This window comes from Geotrypetes seraphini, chromosome 6, assembly GCF_902459505.1.
Source record: "Geotrypetes seraphini chromosome 6, aGeoSer1.1, whole genome shotgun sequence".
NCBI classification, from domain to species: Eukaryota; Metazoa; Chordata; class Amphibia; order Gymnophiona; family Dermophiidae; genus Geotrypetes; species Geotrypetes seraphini.
The window spans coordinates 119,397,347-119,421,730 of NC_047089.1; the positions used below are offsets into that span (position 1 = coordinate 119,397,347).

At 42.5% G+C, this 24,384-nt stretch overlaps 1 protein-coding gene across 2 annotated transcripts in view; it reads left to right on the plus strand.

Moving 5' to 3' along the window:
* Positions 1–22,907, plus strand: part of SLC10A2 (solute carrier family 10 member 2) — a 502,525-nt gene extending 479,618 nt beyond the window's left edge. For both annotated transcript variants that reach the window (XM_033948187.1, XM_033948186.1), the window contains exon 8: positions 22,493–22,907. In XM_033948187.1, coding sequence (XP_033804078.1) covers positions 22,493–22,656 — 164 coding nt within the window. In that variant the 3' untranslated portion in view covers positions 22,657–22,907. The remainder of the gene's footprint in view (positions 1–22,492) is intronic.
* The last annotated feature ends 1,477 nt before the right edge of the window (positions 22,908–24,384 follow it).

Genomic DNA, 24,384 nt, shown 5'->3' on the forward strand with positions numbered 1-24,384 from the left:
CTTCCAGTCCATCGGGACGTTACCTGTACTAAGGGAGAGATTGAAGAGCGTGGATAGCGGTTCCGCTAGGACATCACCCAACTCCCTGAGCACCCTAGGGTGTAGGTTGTCAGGCCCCATTGCCTTGTTGACCTTGATTTTTGACAGCTCGCAGTAGACGCTGCTGGGTGTAAACTTGAAATTACTAAACGGGTCAACTGATTTAACCCTTGTCTGTGGCTGAGGGCCAATTCCCGGCGCCTCGCGGGTGAAGACTGAGCAGAAGTATTTATTTAACAGTTGGGCTTTTTCCGAGTCCATTTCTAAGAACATAAGAACATAAGAAGTTGCCTCCACTGGGTCAGACCGAGGTCCATCTCGCCCAGCGGTCCGCTCCCGCGGCGGCCCATCAGGTCTGCAACCTGTGAAGTGGTTTCTGACCACTTCTATAACCTACCTCAAGTTATATCTGTACCCCTCTATCCCCTTATCCTCCAGGAACCTATCCAAACCCTCCTTGAACCCCTGTACAGAGTTCTGGCCTATCACATTCTCCGGAAGCGCGTTCCATGTGTCCACCACCCTCTGGGTAAAAAAGAACTTCCTAGCATTTGTTCTAAACCTGTCCCCTTTCAATTTCTCCGAGTGACCCCTAGTGCTTGTGACTCCCCACAGTTTGAAGAATCTGTCCTTATTCACTTTCTCTATGCCCTTAAGGATTTTGAAGGTTTCTATCATGTCCCCTCTAAGTCTCCTCTTCTCCAGGGAGAACAGCCCCAGCATTTTTAACCTGTCAGCGTATGAAAAATTTTCCATACCTTTTATCAGTTTAGTCGCCCTCCTCTGCACTCCCTCGAGTATCGCCATGTCCTTCTTGAGGTACGGCGACCAGTATTGAACACTGTACTCCAGGTGCGGGTGCACCATTGCGCGATATAGCGGCATGATGACTTCCTTCGTCCTGGTTGTAATACCCTTTTTGATGATGCCCAGCATTCTGTTTGCTTTCTTTGAGGCTGTCGCACATTGCGCCGATGGTTTCAGTGATGTGTCGACCATCACCCCCAGGTCCCTTTCAAGGTTACTCACCCCTAGCAGTGTTCCCCCTATTTTGTAGCTGAACATCGGGTTCTTTTTCCCTACATGCATGACCTTGCATTTCTCTACGTTAAAACTCATTTGCCACTTTTTTGCCCAGTCTTCCAGTCTCGTTAGGTCCCTTTGCAGGTCTTCACAGTCTTCCGTGTTTCTAACCCTGCTGCAGAGTTTGGTGTCATCAGCAAATTTGATAACCTCACATTTTGCCCCTGCCTCCAGATCGTTAATAAATATATTGAACAGTAGAGGTCCCAACACCGACCCCTGTGGAACTCCGCTCGTGACCCATTGCCAGTCTGAGTATTGGCCTTTTACTCCAACCCTCTGTTTCCTGCCTGCCAGTCTCCGTCTGGTTTTCTGAGACATACTATCCCGCCCGAGTTCTTATTTCTGTCACTGATATACCTGAAGAAAGATTTATCTCCTTTCTGGATGTTCTTTGCTAGAGACTCCTCCATGCGGAATTTGGCCTCCCTAACTGCTGCTTTGACGGCCCTTGACTTGGCCAGATATTCTACTCTAGAGTCCTGTGTCCCTGATTGTTTGTAAGAGATGAATGCTTTTTTCTTCTCCTTGATGAGGTCCGAGATCTCCGTAGAGAACCACTGTGGCTTGTTGTTCCTACTCCGTTTGCTTACTGATTTGGGGGGCAATGGTTGAGGTCACAGGCTGCGTGGCTGTATTTATTATTGTTGAAGTCTGACCATTCTATGGGTGAGAAATGAGACCAAGATCTGCTGCGACTGGTTCTTTTTCTGTGGGGGGAAATGAGGTCTCTATGAGTGAGGAGGTTGCATTGAACGTGACTCTGATGTTTGCGATCTTGTTTTTGAAGTATGTGGCTAAGAGGGTGGCTGAAGGAGGGGTGGAGTTGATGTTGGCTATGTAGGGTGTGGTGTCTGTGAGAACTTTTAGTAGCTGGAATAGCTTTTTTGTGTCTTGGGGTCCTTCTCCTATTTGTTTTGAGTAGTATGTCTTTCTTTTTTCTTTCAGTTTTTGTTTATATTTTCGGTTTGTTACTATCCATGCTGTTTTTGTGGACTCTTGGCTGCTATTTCTCCATTTTCTTTCTAGTTGTCTGCATTGTCTTTTGAGTTGGAGTAGTTCGCTGTTGAACCACTTGTCTGATTGTCTGATTTTCTGTGGATTTTGGTTTTGGGGTTTTCTGGGGCTAGTTCGTCCAGGGTTGCAATACTTAGGTGGTTCCATTGTGAGATGAAGTCTTTGGGTGTGTAGTATTGGATTATGGTGTCTGTTTTTGTCCAGAATGTGGTGGGATCTATTTGTTTGCGTGAGTTGTAAGTTGTTTGTTGAGTAATTGGAATGCTTTTGTTACTGGTCCAATTGATTTCAAAGGAGTATGTGTAGTGATCAGACCAAAGGGAATGGTTCCAATTTCCGTTTGATGTTTGGATCTCTGGTTGTGTGGGCTGTTGGGACATGTAGGCTACAATGTCTAGTGTCTATCTGCATTAAATGAAAAAGTGGAGAAGCAAGAAGTTAAAATAAAGGAAATGAAAGCTGTAGAAGTAGAAATGGTTAAAGAAAGATCATTTATTTCGGATAAAATGGAAAACTTTGAAAATCAGAGAAAGAACAATTTAAGATTTTTGAATTTCCTTAAATGTCCTATCATCTCACCGGTGGAGATGGTTAGGAAATATTTCTGTGAGACTTTAGCCATACCGTTGGAAAATTTACCCCCAATTGTGAGAGCTTATTACCTCAATATTAAGAGTTCTTAATGGGAATCTACTTCAGCGGAACTGCCTGTAGACAAACAGGTGGATATGAACTTATCTTCATTTCTGGAGACTTCTTTAGAAGTAGTTATTGATAGAACTACCACACTTGTAACTCTAGCTTTGGAAAGTGACAGGGAGTTTGTTCTTCGTCTGTATTTCCATCATATGCGATGGGACCAGACGGGATCCATCCCAGGATACTAAGGGAGCTCAGAGAGGTTCTGGCGAGTCCTATTAAAGACTTGTTCAACAAATCTCTGGAGACGGGAGTGATTCCTGAGGATTGGAGGAGAGCGGATGTGGTCCCTATTCATAAAAGTGGTCACAGGGATGAAGCAGGAAACTACAGGCCGGTGAGCCTCACTTCAGTTGTTGGAAAAATAATGGAAGTTTTGCTGAAAGAAAGGATTGTGTACTTCCTTGAATCTAATGGGTTACAGGATCCGAGGCAACATGACTTTACAAAAGGTAAATCGTGCCAAACGAACCTGATTTAATTTTTTGATTGGGTGACCAGAGAGTTGGATCGAGGACATATGCTAGATGTAATTTACTTGGATTTCAGCAAAGCCTTTGATACAGTTCCTCATAGGAGGCTGTTGAACAAACTTGAAGGGCTGAAGTTAGGACCCAAAGTGGTGAACTGGGTCAGAAACTGGCTGTCGGACAGACATCAAAGGGTGGTGGTTAATGGAAGTCGTTCGAAGGAAGGAAAGGTGAGTAGTGGAGTCCCTCAGGGATCAGTGCTGGGGCCAATCCTGTTCAATATGTTTGTGAGTGACATTGCTGAAGGGATAGAAGGAAAAGTGTGCCTTTTTGCAGATGATACCAAGATTTGTAACAGAGTAGACACCGAAGAGGGAGTGGAAAAGATGAAAGAGGATCTGCAAAAGTTAGAGGAATGGTCTAATGTCTGGCAACTAAAATTCAATGCAAAGAAATGCAGAGTAATGCATTTGGGGATTAATAATAGGAAGGAACCGTATATGCTGGGAGGAGAGAAGCTGATATGCACGGACGGGGAGAGGGACCTTGGGGTGATAGTGTCCAAAGATCTAAAGGTGAAAAAACAGTGTGACAAGGCAGTGGTTGCTGCCAGAAGGATGCTGGGCTGTATAAAGAGAGGCGTAGTCAGTAGAAGGAAGAAGGTGTTGATGCCCCTGCACAGGTCATTGGTAAGGCCCCACTTGGAATATTGTGTTCAATTTTGGAGACCGTATCTGGCGAAGGACGTAAGAAGACTTGAGGCGGTCCAGAGGAGGGCGACGAAAAAGATAGGAGGCTTGCGCCAGAAGACGTATGAGGAGAGACTGGAAGCCCTGAATATGTATACCCTAGAGGAAAGGAGAAACAGGGGAGATATGATTCAGACGTTCAAATACTTGAAGGGTATTAACATAGAACAAAATCTTTTTCAGAGAAAGGAAAATGGTAAAACCAGAGGACATAATTTGAGGTTGAGGGGTGGTAGATTCAAGAACAATGTTAGGAAATTCTACTTTACGGAGAGGGTGGTGGATGCCTGGAATGCGCTCCCGAGAGAGGTGGTGGAGAGTAAAACTGTGACTGAGTTCAAAGAAGCGTGGGATGAACACAAAGAGTCTAGAATCAAAAAATAAGATTAAATATTGAACTAAGGCCAGTACTGGGCAGACTTGAACGGTTTGTGTCTGTATATGGCCGTTTGGTGGAGGATGGGCTGGGGAGGGCTTCAATGGCTGGGAGGGTATAGATGGGCTGGAGTAAGTCTTAACAGAGATTTCGGCAGTTGGAACCCAAGCACAGTACCGGGTAAAGCTTTGGATTCTTGCCCAGAAATAGCTAAGAAGAAAAAAAATTTTTAAATTTAAATTGAATCAGGTTGGGCAGACTGGATGGACCATTCGGGTCTTTATCTGCCGTCATCTACTATGTTACTATGTTACTATATGAATGACCAGTTTTTAGGCTCAAATGTTAGAATCTTTCCAGACTTATCTCAAAAAACCCAGAGACGTAGGAAAAAATTCTTAGCTTTGGAGGCAACATTTCTTGTTAAGTATCCTGCAAAATGTTATGTTTCTTATCAGAATAAGAATTTTCCTTTTTTTGAGCCTAAACAACTCTTGGAATTTTTTGAGTCAAAAGAAGGGTTGGTAACTGTGCCTAATTTTACAAGCATATAATAACTCTTGATACAGATCCAGTAAATACAATTTAAGCATACAAAGCAAAAAGAAAGTAAACTCTTATTTAGTCCACAATTTAGGAGATCAAGAAAAGAAATTTTAAGTTCAATATGTTTATTTATTTTCTAGATATTAGCAAAAAAGTACATGACGGAATCATACTAAGTGATAACAAGTCAAAATAGAGAAATTAATGAATAACAGTCAGATATGTGAGAACAACAGTCAGCTCTTATTTAGTCCACAATTTAGGAGATCAAGAAAAGAAATTAATCAAAGTGGAAATTATTGAATAACTAATTGCAAGAGAAACAGCACTAGATACACCTTCCTACATAACTTACTTCTTCCGGAGCAAAGCCGGCAGACGAGTCATCGGGGGACCTTCCTGCACCTCAGCGCAGCTGCCGACTCTGTTTTTCAACCTTTTTACACCCGGCAGAAATAAAATAATTATTTTGTGGACCAGCAAACTACTAAGACTGAAATTTAAAAAACACATTTCCGCACCGTCTCCGCAAGCTCAGTCCACACAAACAATCTGATCCCATCCACACAAGTCTCAGTTATGATTTTATATTGAACATATTTTATTATAAATATAAAAAGAAACAATATTCTGTACAATTGTCATTTTATAAATATAAATATACAGAGCAAGGACCAACAAAACCCCTGTCTCCCCTCCTCTTCACATATATCCCCTCTACTATCAAGAAAACTGAACAAGCCAAATTATTATAGAATGCTACACAGATATATCATGCTAACAGAATACTGCAGTCACACATGACAGGAATAGTGTTAGGGGAGTGCAACTAGGGCAACTGCCCCCTGGTCCGAGAGAGCCCTAAGCAGCACTGCCTGGGCTTTGTCCCCAGTTATGTCTCCAGCAGGATATATATTTCAAATCTGATATATTCTAATGACAAAATAGAAATAAAATGATTTTTTCTACCTTTTGTTGTCTCTGGTTTCTGCTTTTATCTTCTTTTCACTCTTTTCCTTCTAACGTCTGCCCTGTCTCTTCAATCCAGCATCTGCCCGTTCCATCCACTGTCTGCCCCTTCCAGAAACTGTCTGTCTCCCCCTGCCATCTCTCTTCTAGACCCCCCCTTTGGTCTGGCATCCATCATCTTCCCTCTGTTCCCTCATGGTTTGGCATCTTTCTCCTTTCATCTCTCTTTCCCTCCCCCCTGTTTTTTTAGAATCTCTCTCTTCTCATTTCCTCTGCTCAGATCTGATATCTCTGTCTCCTTCCCCATTCTCTGGCATCTCTCTCCTCTCTCTCTTCCCTTCTCTGGTCTTCCTTCTTTATTTTCTGCCTCCGTCTAAATTAAATTCTTTCTTACTGTGCAGTCCTCAGTTTCCCTCTTTTCACTATATCAACCCACAGCATGCCACCCTTTTCCTTCACCCCTCCACTATCTCACTAACTCTATCTTCTTCCCCCATCCAGCATATGTCCTTTTTCTTTATTCCTCCTTCCATCCAGTATGTGTGTTCTCTTTCTCCACTTCCATTCAGCATTTGCTCTCCCTTCTCCCAACTTCCATCATCTCCCCTTCTCCCCACTTCCATTCACTGCCCTCTTCTCTCTCCTCCTTCTCTCCACTTCCATCATCTGCCCCTTCTCTCTCCTCCCCCCCTACTTCCATCATCTGCCCTCTTCTCTCTCCCCAATTCCATCATCTGACCCTTCTCCCTCCCCCTTCTCTCCACTTTCATCATCTGCCCCTTCTCTCAATCTCTCCATTCACCACAGACCCATCTTTCTCCCTTCATCACCTTTCCGATTTTGGCAACAAGATCGGCGACACCCCCCGCTCCCCCGCCGCGATGACACTTAAGATCGGTAACAGGCCTCCTTCTACCCCTGGCATCAACAGAACTTCAGATCGGCAACGCGGTGCTCAGTCAAAAGCAGAAACAGGAAGCTGAGTCAGAGGGAAGCTTTTGACGTGAGCACTAGAGAATGACACGAGGAAAAAATCTGTCCCCGTCACTGCACCGTCCCCTTCACCCCTCCATCACTGGGTTGCATCAGAAGGAGCTTTATCAGCCGAAAGCCTGAAGTTATACTGCTGTTATACAGATCCATGGTAAGACCTCACCTGGAGTACTGTGTTCAGTTCTGGAGGCCACATTATCTGAAGGACGTGAAGAGAATGGAGTCGATTCAGCGAATGGCCACTAGGATAGTCTCTGGACTTAATGATCTCCCATATGAAGAATGTCTGAACAGGCCACACCTGTATTCTCTCAAAGAGCGTATAGAAAGAGGGACATGATAGAAATATTCTTTTTTCTTACTGGTCCCACAGTGACAAGAGAGCATCCGCTAAAGCTCAGGGGGGAAGATTTCATGGGGACACCAGGAAATACTTCTTCACCGAAAGCTAATAATTGAATAGCTAATAACAAGGGTTGTAACCCCCCTCTGCGGACTAAAACGCTCCGAGAAATTGTTATTAATATATAGTCTAGCAGCAGGGGAGCTATACAATGTTTGGATCATTTGTATAAATCCAAACCCTATACCATACCATTCCATTGCTTGATACATGAAGGTCCATTCTACTCGATCAAAGGCTTTTTCTGCATCTAAGGACACAGAAAAGACCGGATTATTCATGGCTTTTGATAAATTTAAGATATGTAATGCTAATCTGGTGTTATTAGAAGAATGTCTCTGAACAACAAACCCTGTCTGGTGCATATCAACAATAAAAGGGAGAGCCTTTGCTATAGCCAAAGTCTTATCCAAAAGTTTTCCATCTACATTGATTAAAGAAATAGGTCTGTAGTTTGAAACCAATGTGGGATCTTTATTTGGCTTCGGTAAAACTATAGTTAATGATTCTGCCATAGTACCTGTGATGCAACCTTTAGTTAGTTGATTCTGATATAAATGTAATAAATATGGTAATAGAGTAATTTGGAATGATTTATAAAACTCTACCATAAAACCATCTCCACCTGGAGCGGATCCAACTCTAAGGGACTTCAATGCTGTTTGCAATTCTTTTATTGATATTGGCTTTTCTTTTTAAGTTCAGTAAAATTTTATTGTATTTATGAGTGAAAAAGAGAACAAATAACATTTCAACAATGTCAAATACAGAGAGGTAAACCAATGTCTGTAAAGTATCAGATACACGAGAAAATCAAATTATAGCATGAACAAATATCACATGCTTGAAGCATATATAGTATTATAGGTAAACAAAAAACACAATACAAGGAAAGATATACAAGTGATAAAGTATCAAGAGTACAAAGCAATATCCGCAAGATAAGTAAAACAGAAAAAGTATCCCTAAAAGCATCAAAAGTAAGTATTTCATTCATATTTTGAACAGTAGTATAAAACACTATGTCATGGAAGCGAGTCAACGAACCCACTTTTTAGCATGAAGAAGTTCATACCTAACAATGAGAGACAAATTAGACCACCATGCAGCATGTGAGACAACGGATAAGTTTTTCCAATTGGAAAATATGACTTTAATAGCTAGTAGAAGGAGTGCTCTCAGTAGAATACCTTCAGAGTTAGTTAGATGAATCTTTAAAGCTGGAGCGCCTATAATAATCACTGAATATGAAATATGCTCGTCAATATGTATTATATCACATATGTCAGACCAGATCTTTTGCCAAAAATTACCGAGCATGGGGCATTCAAAAATCATATGTTTAAGTGTACCGTCATGTAATGTACAAGACCAGCATAATTTGGATAAGGATGTATTCATTTTTGCCAGCCTACAAGGCGTCCAAAATGCTCTATGTAGGACGAAGAATGCTGATTGTAGGATGGAGGCAGAATGTAGGGCTCTGCCAGCAGAGAGCCATATCTCAGTCCAAGTTTCCAATTCCAGGGTTAGGTCAAGTTCTTTATGCCAGGTCTCTCTAATGTTCAGGTCATAAGAATACCTATACCCCTGTAAGAGCTTATACCATTTGGAAGCCGCCTTGGGTGAACAGGCGAGCAGGTCACACCAATAGATGTAAGTAGGGGTATCAGTAACAACCGTGTGCAGCTTAAAGGCCTTTTTAATGCAATGGGTCAATTGCAACCATCTAAAAAATTGTGAGGGAGGTAAATTATATAGTCGACATAAAGTTTCAAAAGGTGTCCAAGTAAGCCCGTCAAATAGTTGAGAAACGGTCCATATACCCTGAGTCTGCCATCTTTTCCAGGAAATCAGTTTGTTCTGAATCATGAATGTGGAGTTATTCCAGATCGGAGTAAACAGAGAAAAAGCCCAGGGTATTTTAGATATTTTATCAAATTCTTTTATAGCGTGTATAGTAGATGTTACAACCGGATTCTTAATTGCATCTTGTGTTCCATGCATTGCAGGCATATATTTTAGAGGGAAAGGAGAGCTATCTGATTCTAAGATCACCCATAAAGGCGTATGAGATGTCTGTGTTGGATGGAACCATAAAGTACTTTGACGTAGAAGGAAGGCCATATGATAATCTTGTATATTAGGGAAGTTAACCCCTCCTTCCATTTTGGAACATTTAAGTTTCTGCAAACTGATCCTGGGAGTTTTGCCGTTCCATAAAAAGGAGGTCAGGATTTGTTCTAGTTTTTTATATTCAGAGGTTTGAAGTACACAGGGGAGCATACTTAATGTGTAGTTGATGACCGGGATCATCATCATTTTAATAGTATCCAGTCTGCCCCCCCAAGAGAGTTTGAGGGGCGACCAACTCGATGACAGACGTTTGAGTTTAGTAAGAAGATGTTCTACGTTATATGTGATCGTGTCTTCGATAGACGGACCAAAATATACTCCCAGGTACTTGATCTTATTTGGAGACCATATAAATCCATATTTTTTAATTTCCGCATGATATTCTAGGCAATTAAGTGGCATAATTTCAGTTTTAGTCGAGTTTAGTTTGTAGCCGGATATATTAGAATATTGGGAAATTAAATCTAGTATATGAGAGATAGATCCGGGGGTAGTGTATAGGAGGACGTCGTCAGCGTACGCCGAAATTTTTATTTCAGCAGAGTTCAGTCTGAGTCCTATTATATTAGAATTGACACAAATCGCTGTCAAAAAGGGTTCCAGCGCAATGTTGAAAAGGAGCGGTGAGAGAGGGCAACCCTGTCGGGTACCTCTCTTAGGATGGAAAGGAGCAGAGAACAAGTCATTAATATATAATCATGTCGTAGGGGCTGTATATAAGAGTTTAATCATGGAAATAATATAGGCTGGGAAACCATACCAATGGAGTACCTGAAAGATATAGCCCCATTCTATACGATCGAACGCTTTTTCAGCGTCTAATCCCATGAGTAGTAATGGGGTTTGTAAAGAGCTGGACATGTGAATAACGTCGGTTAGCAGTCTGGTGTTGTCACCTGAAAGTCGGCCCGGCAGAAAACCCGTTTGGTCGGGTAGAATAATTTGTTGTAAACTGGGGATTAATCTAGTGGCAATAAGTTTCGCAAAAATTTTTGCGTCAGTATTTATTAAAGAGAGAGGTCTATAGTTAGTTACATTTAGAGGTGATTTATCAGGTTTAGCCAACACAATAATTGTAGCTTCAGTGAATGTACCGGAGACAACACCAGACTGCAAGAGAGCTGTAAAGAAGGTAAACATGTGGGGAAGTATCTGAGGAAGAAATGTTTGGTAAAATTCCGCTGTAAGACCATCAGGTCCCGGAGCCTTGTTTTTTGCTAATTGACGAATAGACAACGAAATTTCATCTTTATGCAAAGGATGTGCTAAATCCTGAGCATGAGAGTCATCTATAGACGAAGGTGGGAGAGAGTTCAAAAATGAGGTAGCAAAAGGAGTAATTACCTAAATCTGAAGAATATAAAGATGAATAAAACCGATGAAAGTGAGAGAGTATATCTCTAGAATTAGTCAGAGTCTCTCCATTTTCACCGGTCAGAGCGGCTATATATGTTTTAGAATTTTTGCCTTTCAAGTATTGAGCCAGTCTATGTCCACATCTGTTGTTTTCCATGTAATATGAAGCGTTTCTCAGAAGAAGCGCATGGGAAGCCGTTTTACTGAGTAAGGCATTATATTCTACTCTGAGTGCGCGCAGTTGTAGAAGGCTTTGATAGTCAGAGGGGTGGGCGAAATGATAAGATTCTAAATTTTTAATCTTGAGTTCTAGTTCCTTAGTCAGACGTAGGGATTGTCTTTTGAGATATGCAGCCCGAGATATTATTTCATCTCTGATATATGCCTTAAATGTGTCCCAAAGTGTCACCCAACAACTAGACGAGCCAATATTGAATAAGAAGAAGTCTGTAATAGCTACAGATATATATTCCACAAATTCTGGATCTTGTAGGAGTGAATTATTGAGTCTCCATTGACGGTATGGAGTAGGAGTAGAAATGTTATTAAGGGATAGTAGAATAGTTGCATGATCTGAGATGGCTATTTCTTTAATATCAGTAGAAGTCAGATAGGTAGCTAGTGAAGCACTAATTAGAAAATAATCTATACGAGAGTATGTGGAATGTGGGGGTGAATAGTAAGTGAATGGGTGATCAGTAGGGTGTGTGAGTCTCCAAGAATCAATTAGATCAAATTGAGTAATGAAATCATGTAGTTTAAACCAAGATCTAAATTTTTTATAAGTAGCATGTGACTGACGGTCTTTAGAAGGGTCAAGAACTAAGTTAAAGTCACCCCCTACTATATAGGATGCTCCCTCTGTTACTGAAAGAATATCAGATAGTGTATCAAAGAAACATGGAGTGTCGACATTAGGGGCGTATATATTCAAACAGATAATAGGCTTCCCATTCACTTCCAAGGAGAGTAAAATCCATCTGCCGTGAATATCAGAGCTGTGGTCAATAATCTTAATATCTTGTCTACGTTTTATGATTACCATGACCCCATTCTTTTTATCATCAGCTGGAGAGAACACTGTGGGGAAAGCCCACGGAAACTGAATCTTGGACGAGTCTTTAGCTGAAAGATGCGATTCCTGGATAAAGGTTATATCTGTTTGTAGCCTAGTTATATAATCACTAATTTTTTGAAGTTTAACAGGGTTGTTAAGTCCCTTAACATTAAGGGAGCTGAATGTCAATGCCATATTAATACCAATACATCAATATAATAACAGTAAGTAAAAGTACATACATATCCAAAGGTTATCATAGATATCACCCCCTTGGAATAAAATGCAGAGCTTTTCAGGAAAAGTAGTAAAAGTGTAAAATTAAGAATCAGACATATCAGGAGCGTCAAACTCTCTACTGGTAATAAGACGGGGTAGCATATCATATCAGATAAATTGGGAAATGTCAGAAGTAAAAAGCAAAACATAAGCGGAAAGTGATAAGAGCAAATTAATACCACCTGTATAAGCATATTAAAGATCATCGTAATCTTGTGTAATAGGCAGCAGTATAATAGAGAGGTAAATCTCAAAAGCACGTGAGTAATCAGGAGAACGTTATAGAAACATAACAGAAAGAAGATAAATAGACTTGTAGTAATATCTGATTGAGGAATAGAGATAGTGAAGAACAGACATATGGTAGAAAAAGTAAAATGGGATAGAGAGGCCACAAAGGCAAACCTCAACCAGCTCAACGCAGACCAAACATTGCGTATTAAAGTAAGTAGTATGACTAATAAGTTTAACTAGAGCCTGATAATCATAGTAAAGGCAGAATACAAAAACATTGAAATATCAACAATGCTTCAATGACTGAACACATAGAGAGAACATATCTGTAGTAAATGCAGCAAGAATGACTTCAGTTAGTGATTACAGCAGCCATGAATCAGAGCTCTGCTAAGCCACAGGGATTGCATTAGAGAATGACACGGTGAAAAAATTGGTCCCCGTCACCGCCCCGTCCCTGTCTCACCATCCCCGTCACCGCCCCGTCCCCGTCTCACCATCCCCGTCACCGCCCCGTCCCCGTCTCACCATCCTCTTCACCGCCCCGTCACCGCCACTGCCACCCCATTCACCGCCCCGTCACCGCCACTGCAATCCCATTCACTTTTCTTTATTTACGTATAAAGGAAACATTCTTTAAAACTTTAAAACTTAGTTAAATATTAGTTAATAACTACAAAAACAAAACACGCAGAGAAAAAATTAATTAATATAAATTCCCTGACTTCCCTGCACTGTCCCCCCTTGAAGGTCTGTCCCCATCCTGAAAGCCTGATGCCCCCCCCCGACGGACCGCCGACTCCCCAACAATATCGGGCCAGGAGGGAGCCCAAATCCTCCTGGCCACGGCGACCCCCTAACCCCACCCCGCACTACATTACGGGCAGGAGGGATCCCAGGCCCTCCTGCCCTCGACGCAAACCCCCCTCCCCCCAACGACCGCCCCCCCCAGCTGACCTGCGACCCCCCTGGCGACCCCCACGACCCCCCCACCCCCCTTCCCCGTACCTTTGGTAGTTGGCCGGACAGACGGGAGCCAAAACCGCCTGTCCGGCAGGCAGCCAACGAAGGAATGAGGCCGGATTGGCCCATCCATCCTAAAGCTCCGCCTACTGGTGGGGCCTAAGGCGCGTGGGCCAATCAGAATAGGCCCTGGAGCCTTAGGTCCCACCTGGGGGCGCGGCCTGAGGCACATGGTCGGGTTGGGCCCATGTGCCTCAGGCCGCGCCCCCAGGTGGGACCTAAGGCTCCAGGGCCTATTCTGATTGGCCCACGCGCCTTAGGCCCCACCAGTAGGCGGAGCTTTAGGATGGATGGGCCAATCCGGCCTCATTCCTTCGTTGGCTGCCTGCCGGACAGGCGGGTTTGGCTCCCGTCTGTCCGGCCAACTACCAAAGGTACGGGGAAGGGGGGTGGGGGGGTCGTGGGGGTCGCCAGGGGGATCGCGGGTCGGCTGGGGGGGCGGTCGGAGGTTCTTGGGGGGGGGCGGTCGTTGGGGGGGAGGGGGGTTTGCGTCGAGGGCAGGAGGGCCTGGGATCCCTCCTGCCCGTAATGTAGTGCGGGGTGGGGTTAGGGGGTCGCCGTGGCCAGGAGGGTTTGGGCTCCCTTCTGGCCCGATATTGTCGGGAAGTCGGCGGTCCTTCGGGGTGAGGGTGCGAGTGGTCCTGCCGGGGGGGGGGGATGTATCGGACGTCGGGGAGTCGGCCGGGCAAGAGGGCTTGGGCTCCCTCTTGCTCCGATCGCGGGTGCGGGTGGGAGCGCGTGCGAGCGGTCGTTCGGGGTGGGGGTGCGAGCGGTCCTGCTGGGGGGGTGAATCGGGCGTCGGGCGGTAAATAGCGGTTCCTAGAAGGGGGTACATTGGCCCGCGGGGACAAACCTGTTCACCGTTTCCGCGGTCGGTGAATGGCCTTGTCCCCGTCACCGCAGCGACTGCTAGTTTTCTTCCCCGTTTTCGGCGGTGACCCGCGGCTTAAATGCGGTGGCCGCGGGTAAACCGTCACCGTGTCATTCTCTAGATTGCATCCCCTGAGTGAATTAACAGGGCGGCTCAGGTTTTATCGATGGTACTTGGAGCCTGTGCTTCTAGATAGTCAGCCAATTCATGAGGATGAGAGAAATTCTTCGTGGTGTTATTATAAGTAACCCGGAGAGTAGCAGGGTAAAACATGCCATATTTGGCTCCAATGTGCTTCAGTTTAGGACGAAATTCCAACAGAAGTTTGCGGCGCTTAGCAGTTTGTTTAGACAAATCAGGAACGATAAGAATGTTATTTTAATGGCTGCTGAAGTTTAGCCAATCTCATGATTTCCATCACCTGAGTGTATCTCAGCAAGCGTGCCACAATAGGCCTTGGATGCTTGGCAGCGACATCCAGCATGTGTGTGGGCACACGATGCGCTCGATCAATTTCCATTTCATGTTGAAAGGTGGTATTAAGGAGCTTAGGTAGCATCTGTTGGAGGAAGGCTATAGTGTCCTTTCCCTCCCGCGACTCCGGGACACCCAAGATGCGTAAATTATTTCGACGAGATCGGTTTTGAGCGTCTTCCAGCTCGTGTTCCAAGATGGCGATTTTTTTTATTTGCCGTTGTAGATCTTTTATGTTCGCTTCATTAATCTCGATTTTTTGTTCTGCCGTGTCAATTCTAGACCGGCACACAGCCATTTCCACATTAAGAGAGGCCAGTTCACTTTTAATATCTTCCGTGTTCTGGTTGGTGGAAGTAAGAAGATCGCGCATGGCGCGAAGTTCAGCCATGACAGTGTGGAGCGAGTCACCGTCATCTTTTACCGGCGCTATTTTTTGTGGCGAGATCGGCTCAATGCTCTTTCGCTTACCGGTTTTTGAGGCAGCCATCGTTAGCTCGACCAGAGATGTTACAGGCTAAAGTTATTTACTCGTGGATATCGAGAATGGATGCTTTTTAGGAGTTCGGTCTGCGGAGCACAGCTATCAGGCAGCCATTTACTGTGGTGCTCACTAGCGCCCCCTGATATTGGCTTTTCTAAACTTTTTTTTATATGCTCAGGAATTTTTGGTCCCTTAATTAATTTTAAAAATTCTAAACCATCCTTTTCTTTATCTAAATAAGGTCTTTATAAAAATTTAAAAATTGTTTTAAAATTGATCCAATTTGAGAATGTAGTTCATTCAGGTAGTTATGAAATATTTTATTAGTTAAGGGTTCATTAATTGTAATTTTATGGGGAAAGAAAAAAGAGTTTTTAGGGTATTGCAGTATTCAATTTATGAAGTTTAAAAGTTTATTATTTATAGATTAATTACTTTAATACTAGGGGACCTTATATCTATTTCCTGATATATATTTATAGAATTTCAGTGGTCAGGTCTCATTGCTGTAAGTTTATTTGGTAGTTTAATAGAGGGACTTTGATATGATTTTGGGGAACTAAAGGGTATTCATTAAATATGTTATTTAAATATATTTATTTGAGCAATCTCATTAATGAATTTTCACATAGCTAGGGAATGTATTTATGTTATATTCTATTAATTATTTGTCCACTTAGAAAATATCTATCTATTTATTTTGGTATTTATGAAATTTTTAGTTTATAGGGGTTGATTAATTGTAATTGTATAAGGGGAAGTAATGAATTAGGTTGCCTGGGAGAGGGTTATGGCTGCTAGTCTGAATATACGTCTTCAAGCAATCGTATAATAAGGGTAGGGAATGGGGGAGAAAAGTGGTTTTTTTAAGGGGTTTAGGACGTGTATTGAATATAGGGAGTATTTACATGATGTATTTGGTATTTTATTTTGGGTTCTATTCTTTGAAATTTTGCAATGAATTTTAAAATATTTTCTTTAAATGTTAATGGCCTCAATCATCCTGTTAAGAGGAAGAAAACACTCAGTTTTTTAAAGCAGCAAAATGCGGATATATGTATGATACAAGAAACTCATTTAACTGCGGGGGGAATCTATGAAACTAGAAGGAGGGTGGGTTAAGCAGTGTTTTTTGCGCTGGCTGTGGGAAAGAAAGTGGGGGTGGCTATTTTAATCCATAAGAAATGTTCAGCTGTATTTAATAATATTTCTGCAGATCCTTTAGGAAGGTGGGTTCAGGTAAAGATGACTTTGGGGAAACATGCTCTGATGCTGTTCTGTGTCTATGCCCCTAATTCGAATCAAGCAGAATTTTTTAAGACTCTTCAACAGGTTCTTCTGCCACTGGCTGCCTCTAACCTAGTGGTAGCTGGGGACTTCAATGCTGTTATGGATCCATTGTTGGATAAACAACCCAGTAGGATTTTGAAATCAATGGGATTGGATAATTTAGTTCAATCCTGTAGATTAAAAGATATCTGGCGAATTCTCCATTTTAATGCTCGGGAGTTTTCCTTTTGCTCCCAGGTTCATAAATCATTTTCAAGAATAGATTATGTATTTGTATCAGCTCAATTAGTTCAACAGGTAACCAAAGCTGGCATAGATTCAATTGTTTTATCAGATCATGCTGGAGTTTGGACTGAATTAAAATTTGAGGAACAAGATTGTAATAGACCTGTGTGGAGTTTCAATAATACATTGCTCACAGATTCTAACTTTATTGAAGAATTTCAATTAAAAATGAATAAATATTTTCAAATCAATGCCTCAGAGGAAATCTCTTTGGAAACATTATGGGATACTTTCAAAGATACCATGAGAGGGCAAATTATCTCATATTTGGCACATATCAGGAAACAACTTAAATTGGAATTCTCTAATTTGGAACAAAATTTTAAGGACTTAAGAGTCAGAATTGGCCTTGAAATGGGAACAAAATACTTTGCAGGCCCTCTTAAAAGCTAAATACAAATACAATGAGATTTCCTCACAAATGGCTAGAAAAGAGTTGTTTTCTCAACAGGCTCTATATTATGGAAACTCGAATAAGGCAGGAAGAGTATTAGCTAATTACCTTAAAGCTATAAAAAGGAGAGTAAAAATTGTGGCTATCACAGATGAGAATGGGGAAACTCATTCTCAAATTGGAAATATCTTAAAACAATTTTGACATATTATAAGGCTTTATATTCTTCTGAGCTTTATTCAAATAAAGAACTTGAGGGTTTAGAGTTCTTGAAGTTAATTAAGGGACCTAAAATTCCTGAGCATATAAAAGGAACTTTGGGCCTATATCAATGAAAGAACTACAAGCAGCATTGAAGTCCGTTAGAGTTGGATCTGCTCCAGGTGGTGATGGGTTCACTGTTGAGTTTTACAAATCATTTCAAATTACCCTGTTACCTCATTTATTAAATTTATATCAGGCTCAACTGATTAAAAGTTGTATTACAGGTACTATGACAGAATCTTTAACTATAGTTTTGCCAAAGCCAAATAAAGATCCTACGTTGGTTTCAAATTACAGGCCTATATCGTTGATTAATGTAGATGGAAAACTTCTGGCTAAGCTATTAGATTTACGCTTGGCTAAGGCTCTCCCTTATAGTATCGGTATGCACCAAACAGGTTTCGTTGCTCAGAGACATTCATCAAACAACACTTGACTGGCTTTTCACTTGCTAAATCTAACAAAAACTATGGAAGATCTAGCCTTCTCTCTATCCTTGGATGCAGAGAAGGCCTTTGATCGTGTGGAATGGACCTTCATGCATCAAGCAATGGATTGGTTTGGTATTGGTTCTGGATTTATACAAATGATTCATAAGAACATAAGAATTGTCGCTGCTGGGTCAGACCAATGGTCCATCCCCAAGATCAAGACCAGTGCTCCAAATGAGACCAGTCTCACCAGTTTAGCATGAACTTGTCCAACTTTGTCTTGAAACCCTGGAGGGTGTTTTCCCCTGTAACAGTTCCCCTTATGCAAGATTATACATTAATAATAATAATTTTTCTGAATGTTTTTGTCTTAAAAGGGGAGTTAGACAAGGGTGTCCGTTATCTCCTTTGCTTTATGATATTTTTTTGGAACCCTTGTTATTGGTTATTCAGCAGGCAGAGGAGATACAGGGTATTCCTTATACAGGTCGGGAATACAAGGTCTCTGCTTATGCAGATGACATATTGCTTCATTTGAGGAATTCTGAAACCACCATTCAGCATTTACTAGATCTGATTGATAGATTTGGAAATTCTCTGGTTACAAAATAAACTGGAGTAAATTAGAGGTTCTTCCACTAAATGTATATTGTGCAAAAAGGATTATTTGATACATTCCCTTTTCTTTGGAAGAGGGTATAAAGTATTTAGGTATTTGGATAAAAAGTACCCTGGAAGAAACTATGAAAGTAAATGAAAAATCTTTATTGCTGAAGGTCATAGAAATGTGTGAGCACTGGAAACCATTACATCTGTCTTGGTGGGGGAGAGTCCAAACAGTTAAGATGATGATTCTGCCTGTGCTATGTTACCAAATGGGAGTGTTACCGTTGTTTTTTCACAGGTTCTTTTATAAGAAATTGACAAAATTTATTTGGCTGGGGAAGGCAGCAAGAATTGCCTTGGTATCTCTACAAAAACCAATTGCGGAGGGTGGGGTAAATTTTCCCAACTTTTATAGGTACCATCAAGCCTATATTATGCGTCAGGGTATGTACTGGATCCTCCCTGAGCTCATGGAAAATCTCCCAGACTGGTTAAGGTTGTAATGGCAACTCATGTCACCATTGAGACTGAGTCATATATTAAGTGTTAAGATGCCAAGATTATATAAGGATAATAGAATCCTAGTAGATACATGGAAAACCTTAAAATGTGTGAATAATTTAACACCTATTTCGGTTCATAAATCAACTCATCAGACCCTATGGCTGAACTCCAAGTTTCAAATCGGTGGATTTAAAGTCATCTGGAAGTTTTGGATGAAGGCAGATATACGTACTTTGGATGATGTTATTTCAGATGGAAAGCTGCTGGATTTTTCACAATTGCAACACAAATTTTGTCTTAATAAGTCACAAAATTATAGATGGTTGCAGTTGAAGCAGGCCATTCACGTTGGGTTCCCTGAATTGAAAAATCTCAGCAATCAGTATAGTTTGCCGCTCTTGTGCTTTCAGGTGGACTTCCTGGGACAGCAGGCCGCTTAGTGATATAAATTAATATCTGGATTTATTAATAACAAACCAAAAACTGGTCTTCAGGACATTTGGAGCATTGAGAATAAACCATCAAATTACTGCATCTCAATGGCTATGTATTTGGGCTTGGAGGATGAGACGTACAGTGCCTGCATCTATGAGACAAACTTGGTTTTTTCTGTTACATAGAGCATTTTGGACCCTGGTTCGTTTACAGAACCTCTAAATCTAATCTATGCTGATGATGATGGCACTGTCATCTTGAAGCTGGAACATTAGATTATTTGTTATTCTATTGCCCATTGATACTTGATTTTGGAAATCAATATGGGGTCAAATAAATAGTTTGTTAGATAATCCGGCTGCATTATCCTATGACACCGTATTGTTTGGCATGTCAATGAGGGCTAAGAGCCGAATATCCTCTAATAACAACAAGCTTTTACTTATTATGACAGGGGTTGCCATACAACAGATTACGAATAATTGGAAAAATTGGGATAGGCTGAATTAAAGCTTCAGGTGGAACTCTTTGTGTCACATATTTAAAATGTAAAGGGTACTTGCTATGCAGCAAGGAAATTTTAAGAAATTTCAGGTTATTTGGGAGCCATTAACAAGATACTGTAAAGATTGAAATTACTGCATAGATTAAATATTAATTTTTTTCCCCTTTTGTTCATACACGTCCAGGGTGGGGTGGGGGGTGGGAATATTTTATGATTTCTTATGCTTATGAATAATTGTTGGGTATGAGGAAGGGGGGATATTTGATGTGAGTTAGAATTTGATGATATATTAAGTGATGTTAAAGTATAAAATGATTGTATTTTATGTTACACTTATTATGAGTTTTAAAAATGAATAAAGATTTATTTAAAAAAAAGAAAAATTATGCACACCAAGTGGACACAAATGTATACACTTAATTTTTCTGTTTCTTATACAGTAGTACTTTTGCTTTAAAAATTACTCTAAGTGTAAATATGTGCTTTGAAAATTTGGCAGAGTCCACATAGTGAAAAGTATATATCTATCTATATTGATTGATAGAAATAGATAGATATAGATATGGCCATTCTGCAGGTTTGCCAGTGGGTGATAAGCAACCTGCTCCAGATTAATTGAAAAAAGCATGATTGCTCCTGTTAGACTTTTTTAAATTATGCCCCTCCAAGGCTAAGTCCCCTTTTGGCTTAAGGCCCTAAATGCTGAAAGTAGAAGCAGGGAAAATGTCCATTCTTTAAAAAAAAACCATCCAAAATGAGGGGTTTTTTTTTGAGAATGGCCTACCTCTACTTTCAGCTGTTTAAACACTACGTCTACACTTACAACACATTATCAACCAAAAAGCAGGCTAAGTCCCAAACATCCAAAATAATATCTTTTAGGTGAAGGAGTGGCCAGTCCTTCACCAAAAAGCTGGATTTTGTAACCGGCATCTGGAAAAACAACATCGGTTACAGAATCCACCCCTCCCCCACAACGATCATGGCAGGAGAGATGGTCAATCTCTCCTGCCGCAGTTTGTGCCAGTTCGGGGGGATTGCCATTGCAATCGCGGCAGGAGAGATGCTCACCTCTCCTGCCGAGACATGACCCCCCTACCCCTGAACCAATGTGGGCAGGAGCGAGCCCAACCCCTCCTGCCCACGATGACCCCCCACCCCCCCTAACATAAGGGCTGGAGGGAGCCCAACTCCTCCTGCCCTGACACCCCCACCCCCCTAAGATATGGGCATGAGGGAACTCAACCTCTCCTGCCCATGACGTGCCCCCAAGCCCCCTATCGGCCCCCCTCACCCCCCGAACCTGTAACCCTGCAACACCTCCTTCACCCCAACACCCCCCTTACTTACAATTAGTTGGACAGACAGACGGGTCCCAAGCTCATCCACCGGGCAGGCCCACCATCACCCGAATGGTGGGACTTAGAACCTGATTGGGCCAGGCACCTAAGGCCCCACCCACAGGAGGGGCCTTAGGCGCCTGGGCCAACCGGAATTGGCCCAGTTTCCTTAGGCCCCTCCTGTGGGCAGGGCCTTAGGCGCCTGGTCCAATCAAGCGCCTAAGGCCCACCAGTCTGGCGATGGCAAGCCTGCCGGGCGGACCGGCTTGGGACCCGTCTGTCCGTCCAACTAATTGTAAGTAAGGGGGATAAGGGGGAGAGAGGGGGTAAGTGGATTTGCAGGATTGGGGGTGATCAGGGATTCAGGGGGGTTGATTAGGGGTTCGGGGGCAGTCATGGGGGGTGCATCATGGGCAGAGGGGTTGGGCTCCCTCCTGTCTGTATATTAGTGGGGTGGGGGGTCGCCGAGGCAGGAGGGGTTGGGCTCCCTCCTGCCCATATCAGTTCGGGGGGGGGGTGAGGGGGTGCATCACAGCAGGAGAGATTGGCTATCTTTCCTGCCATGATAGCGAACCCCCTGCCGCGATCCTCATCCTGAAGTGTCGTGGTTTGTGGCAGTTCAGGGATCACTATCGCGGCAGGGGAGATGAGACATCTTTCCTGCCGTGATCATTGCCGGGCTGAGCTGATTGCGGCACCTGCGATCAGCTTAGCGGCCCCTTTTCGGAACTTATACCTGTTTTGACTTGGTCTAAGTCAAAACATATAAGTTCTGACTAGGTAACCTGTTTAAGGTTTTGATTATAGTTGCTGTATGACTAGGTCTAGGTTGGCCCACCTCCCGCCCTTTCCCCTCCTCTAAAAATGCCTCTTTTTGCTCTAGGCGTTTAGAGGCAGGGGAAAGGCCTAAGCTGGTTTTAGATACATCTAAAACCAGCTTTGATTATTGGTACTTGGACGATCTGGCTGTTTGATCGTCCAAGATTTAGGCTCCTTTTTGGACTTTTTTTTTTTTTTTTTAATTTATTATGAGCCCCATAGTGTCTAAAGACAAACATGCATTGCTATTACTGGACAGTCAGGACTGGTTTTTATCACAACTGTTTTCTAGAAAGGTATTATCTTTCCCCAAAACTTTGAATTTACTTAAAACGTAAGGGATTTTTTTTTCTATTTGTAGGTTACCAAGCATATAAAAGATTATGTGGTAAACCACAGAAGACTGCCAGTGAAGACGACATGATAGACTTAAAACCACAGTCACCACAAAGTGAAGTAAATGGAGGACTTCAGCTCGATGAGAAACAAAACAGTATAATCGTGTACTATAATGCAAAGTCCTAAAAGCTGTGTATAAACAATTCTACTTTTGCAAAAAGCATAGTTTTCAATGATTTAGTTCCTCAAAAAGCTAACTACTTTCTGATTCAGCAGTGCTTCCCAAACTTTTATCCAATGTGACTCTATTTCAACACTTTAAAAAGCAGTGGCGTACCTAGCATATGTGACACCCAGGGCCCATCATTTTTTGACACCCCCCTATCTGTACGAAAAACTTGATTTTTAGTAACAAGCCACATGTCACACGAGTACCTAGGAAAAGGCAGCATCTTACATACTGCAGTGAGCAGTACATCAATACATCCATTGTAAAACTAAACAAGCTAGACTAGAGACTAGTACAGATCAATCCTGCAGTCAATCCTAACAAAAAACCATGTCTTTCGAACACACAGAACATAGAAAACACCTTCGCCTAGTATGGAATATGTAATCACAAACTAACCCCTCCCTCTTTTACAAAACTGTAGTGTGGATTTTAGCCACGTTGGTAACAGCTCTGATACTAATAGAATTCTGAGCATCAGAGCTGCTACCACCACGGCTGGCGCTAAAAAACGCTCCAGAGTTTTCTAAAAGGGGAGATAAAATAGAAATACATAGACAAAGGTTAAATTGAACCACTAAGAAGCTGGATTCTGCATACAGAGCACCACATAAACAGTGACACATGTCTCCTAAAGCAATAAATAAAAAATTTTTTCTACCTTTGTCTTCTGTGGTTTCTGCTTTCCTCATCTTCTTGTAACTCTCTTCCCCTATAGGGCATCTTCTCTCCTTCTATGCACCTTCCAGAAACTGTATGCCTCCCCCTTCCATCTCTCCTTTCACCCCTATTGGTCTGGCATCTCTCTCCTCTCCTTCCCTCTCCCACACCTCTCTTCTGCAATCCCTTTCCCTTTTTTCTCTCATTTTCCTTTTCATTTTATTTTCTGCATCTGTCTAGATTACATTCTTACTACCCTCTCATCAATGTCCTTTTTTACTGTCTACCTAAAGCTTGTCACCTCTTTCCCTCACCCCTCCAGTGTTTCCCTAACTCAATCCTTTTTTCCCCATCATGTGCCCTCCTTTATTTAACCCCTCCTTCCATCATGTACCCTTTCTACAACCCTTCCATCTAGTACCTTCTCCTATCTCTGTCCACTTTCATCCAGCATCTGCTCCCCTCTTTCTCTCCTCCCATTTCCTTCTTGCATTTGCTCCCTTATCTCTCCCATCTGCACTTCCATCCAGCATAGACTCCCCACTACCATCTAATGTCTGCCCTTTCTCTCACCATCCACCCCTCTTCAATCAGCATCTGCCCCCTTTATTTCCCTCCAATATCCGTCCCCCTTATGTCTCTCCCCTTTCTCTGTACATGAATTCCATCAGCACCACCCTTTCATATCACCCTGCCCCCTTTCTTTCCCTCCACCACTCTTCCATTCCAGCAGTCCTGCTCCTTTCTCTCCCTTCATGCAGCAAGGTCCCACAATGACTGTAGCTTCCGGCTGCCAGTCCACTCCACTCCGATGTACTTGCTCTGGAGCGGACTCAGCAGCTGCATGCTGGAAGGTCCTGCGATGACTTTTCTGCTGGCTCTGCTCCGGCAGATGCAGGGAGTTGTGGCAAAGTCTCGCAATGACTGCGTCCATCCCCTCTGATGTAACTTACTTCTTCTGGAGCAGAGCCAGCAGACGAGTCATCGCGGGACCTTCCTGCACCTCAGCTCGGCTGCTGACTCTG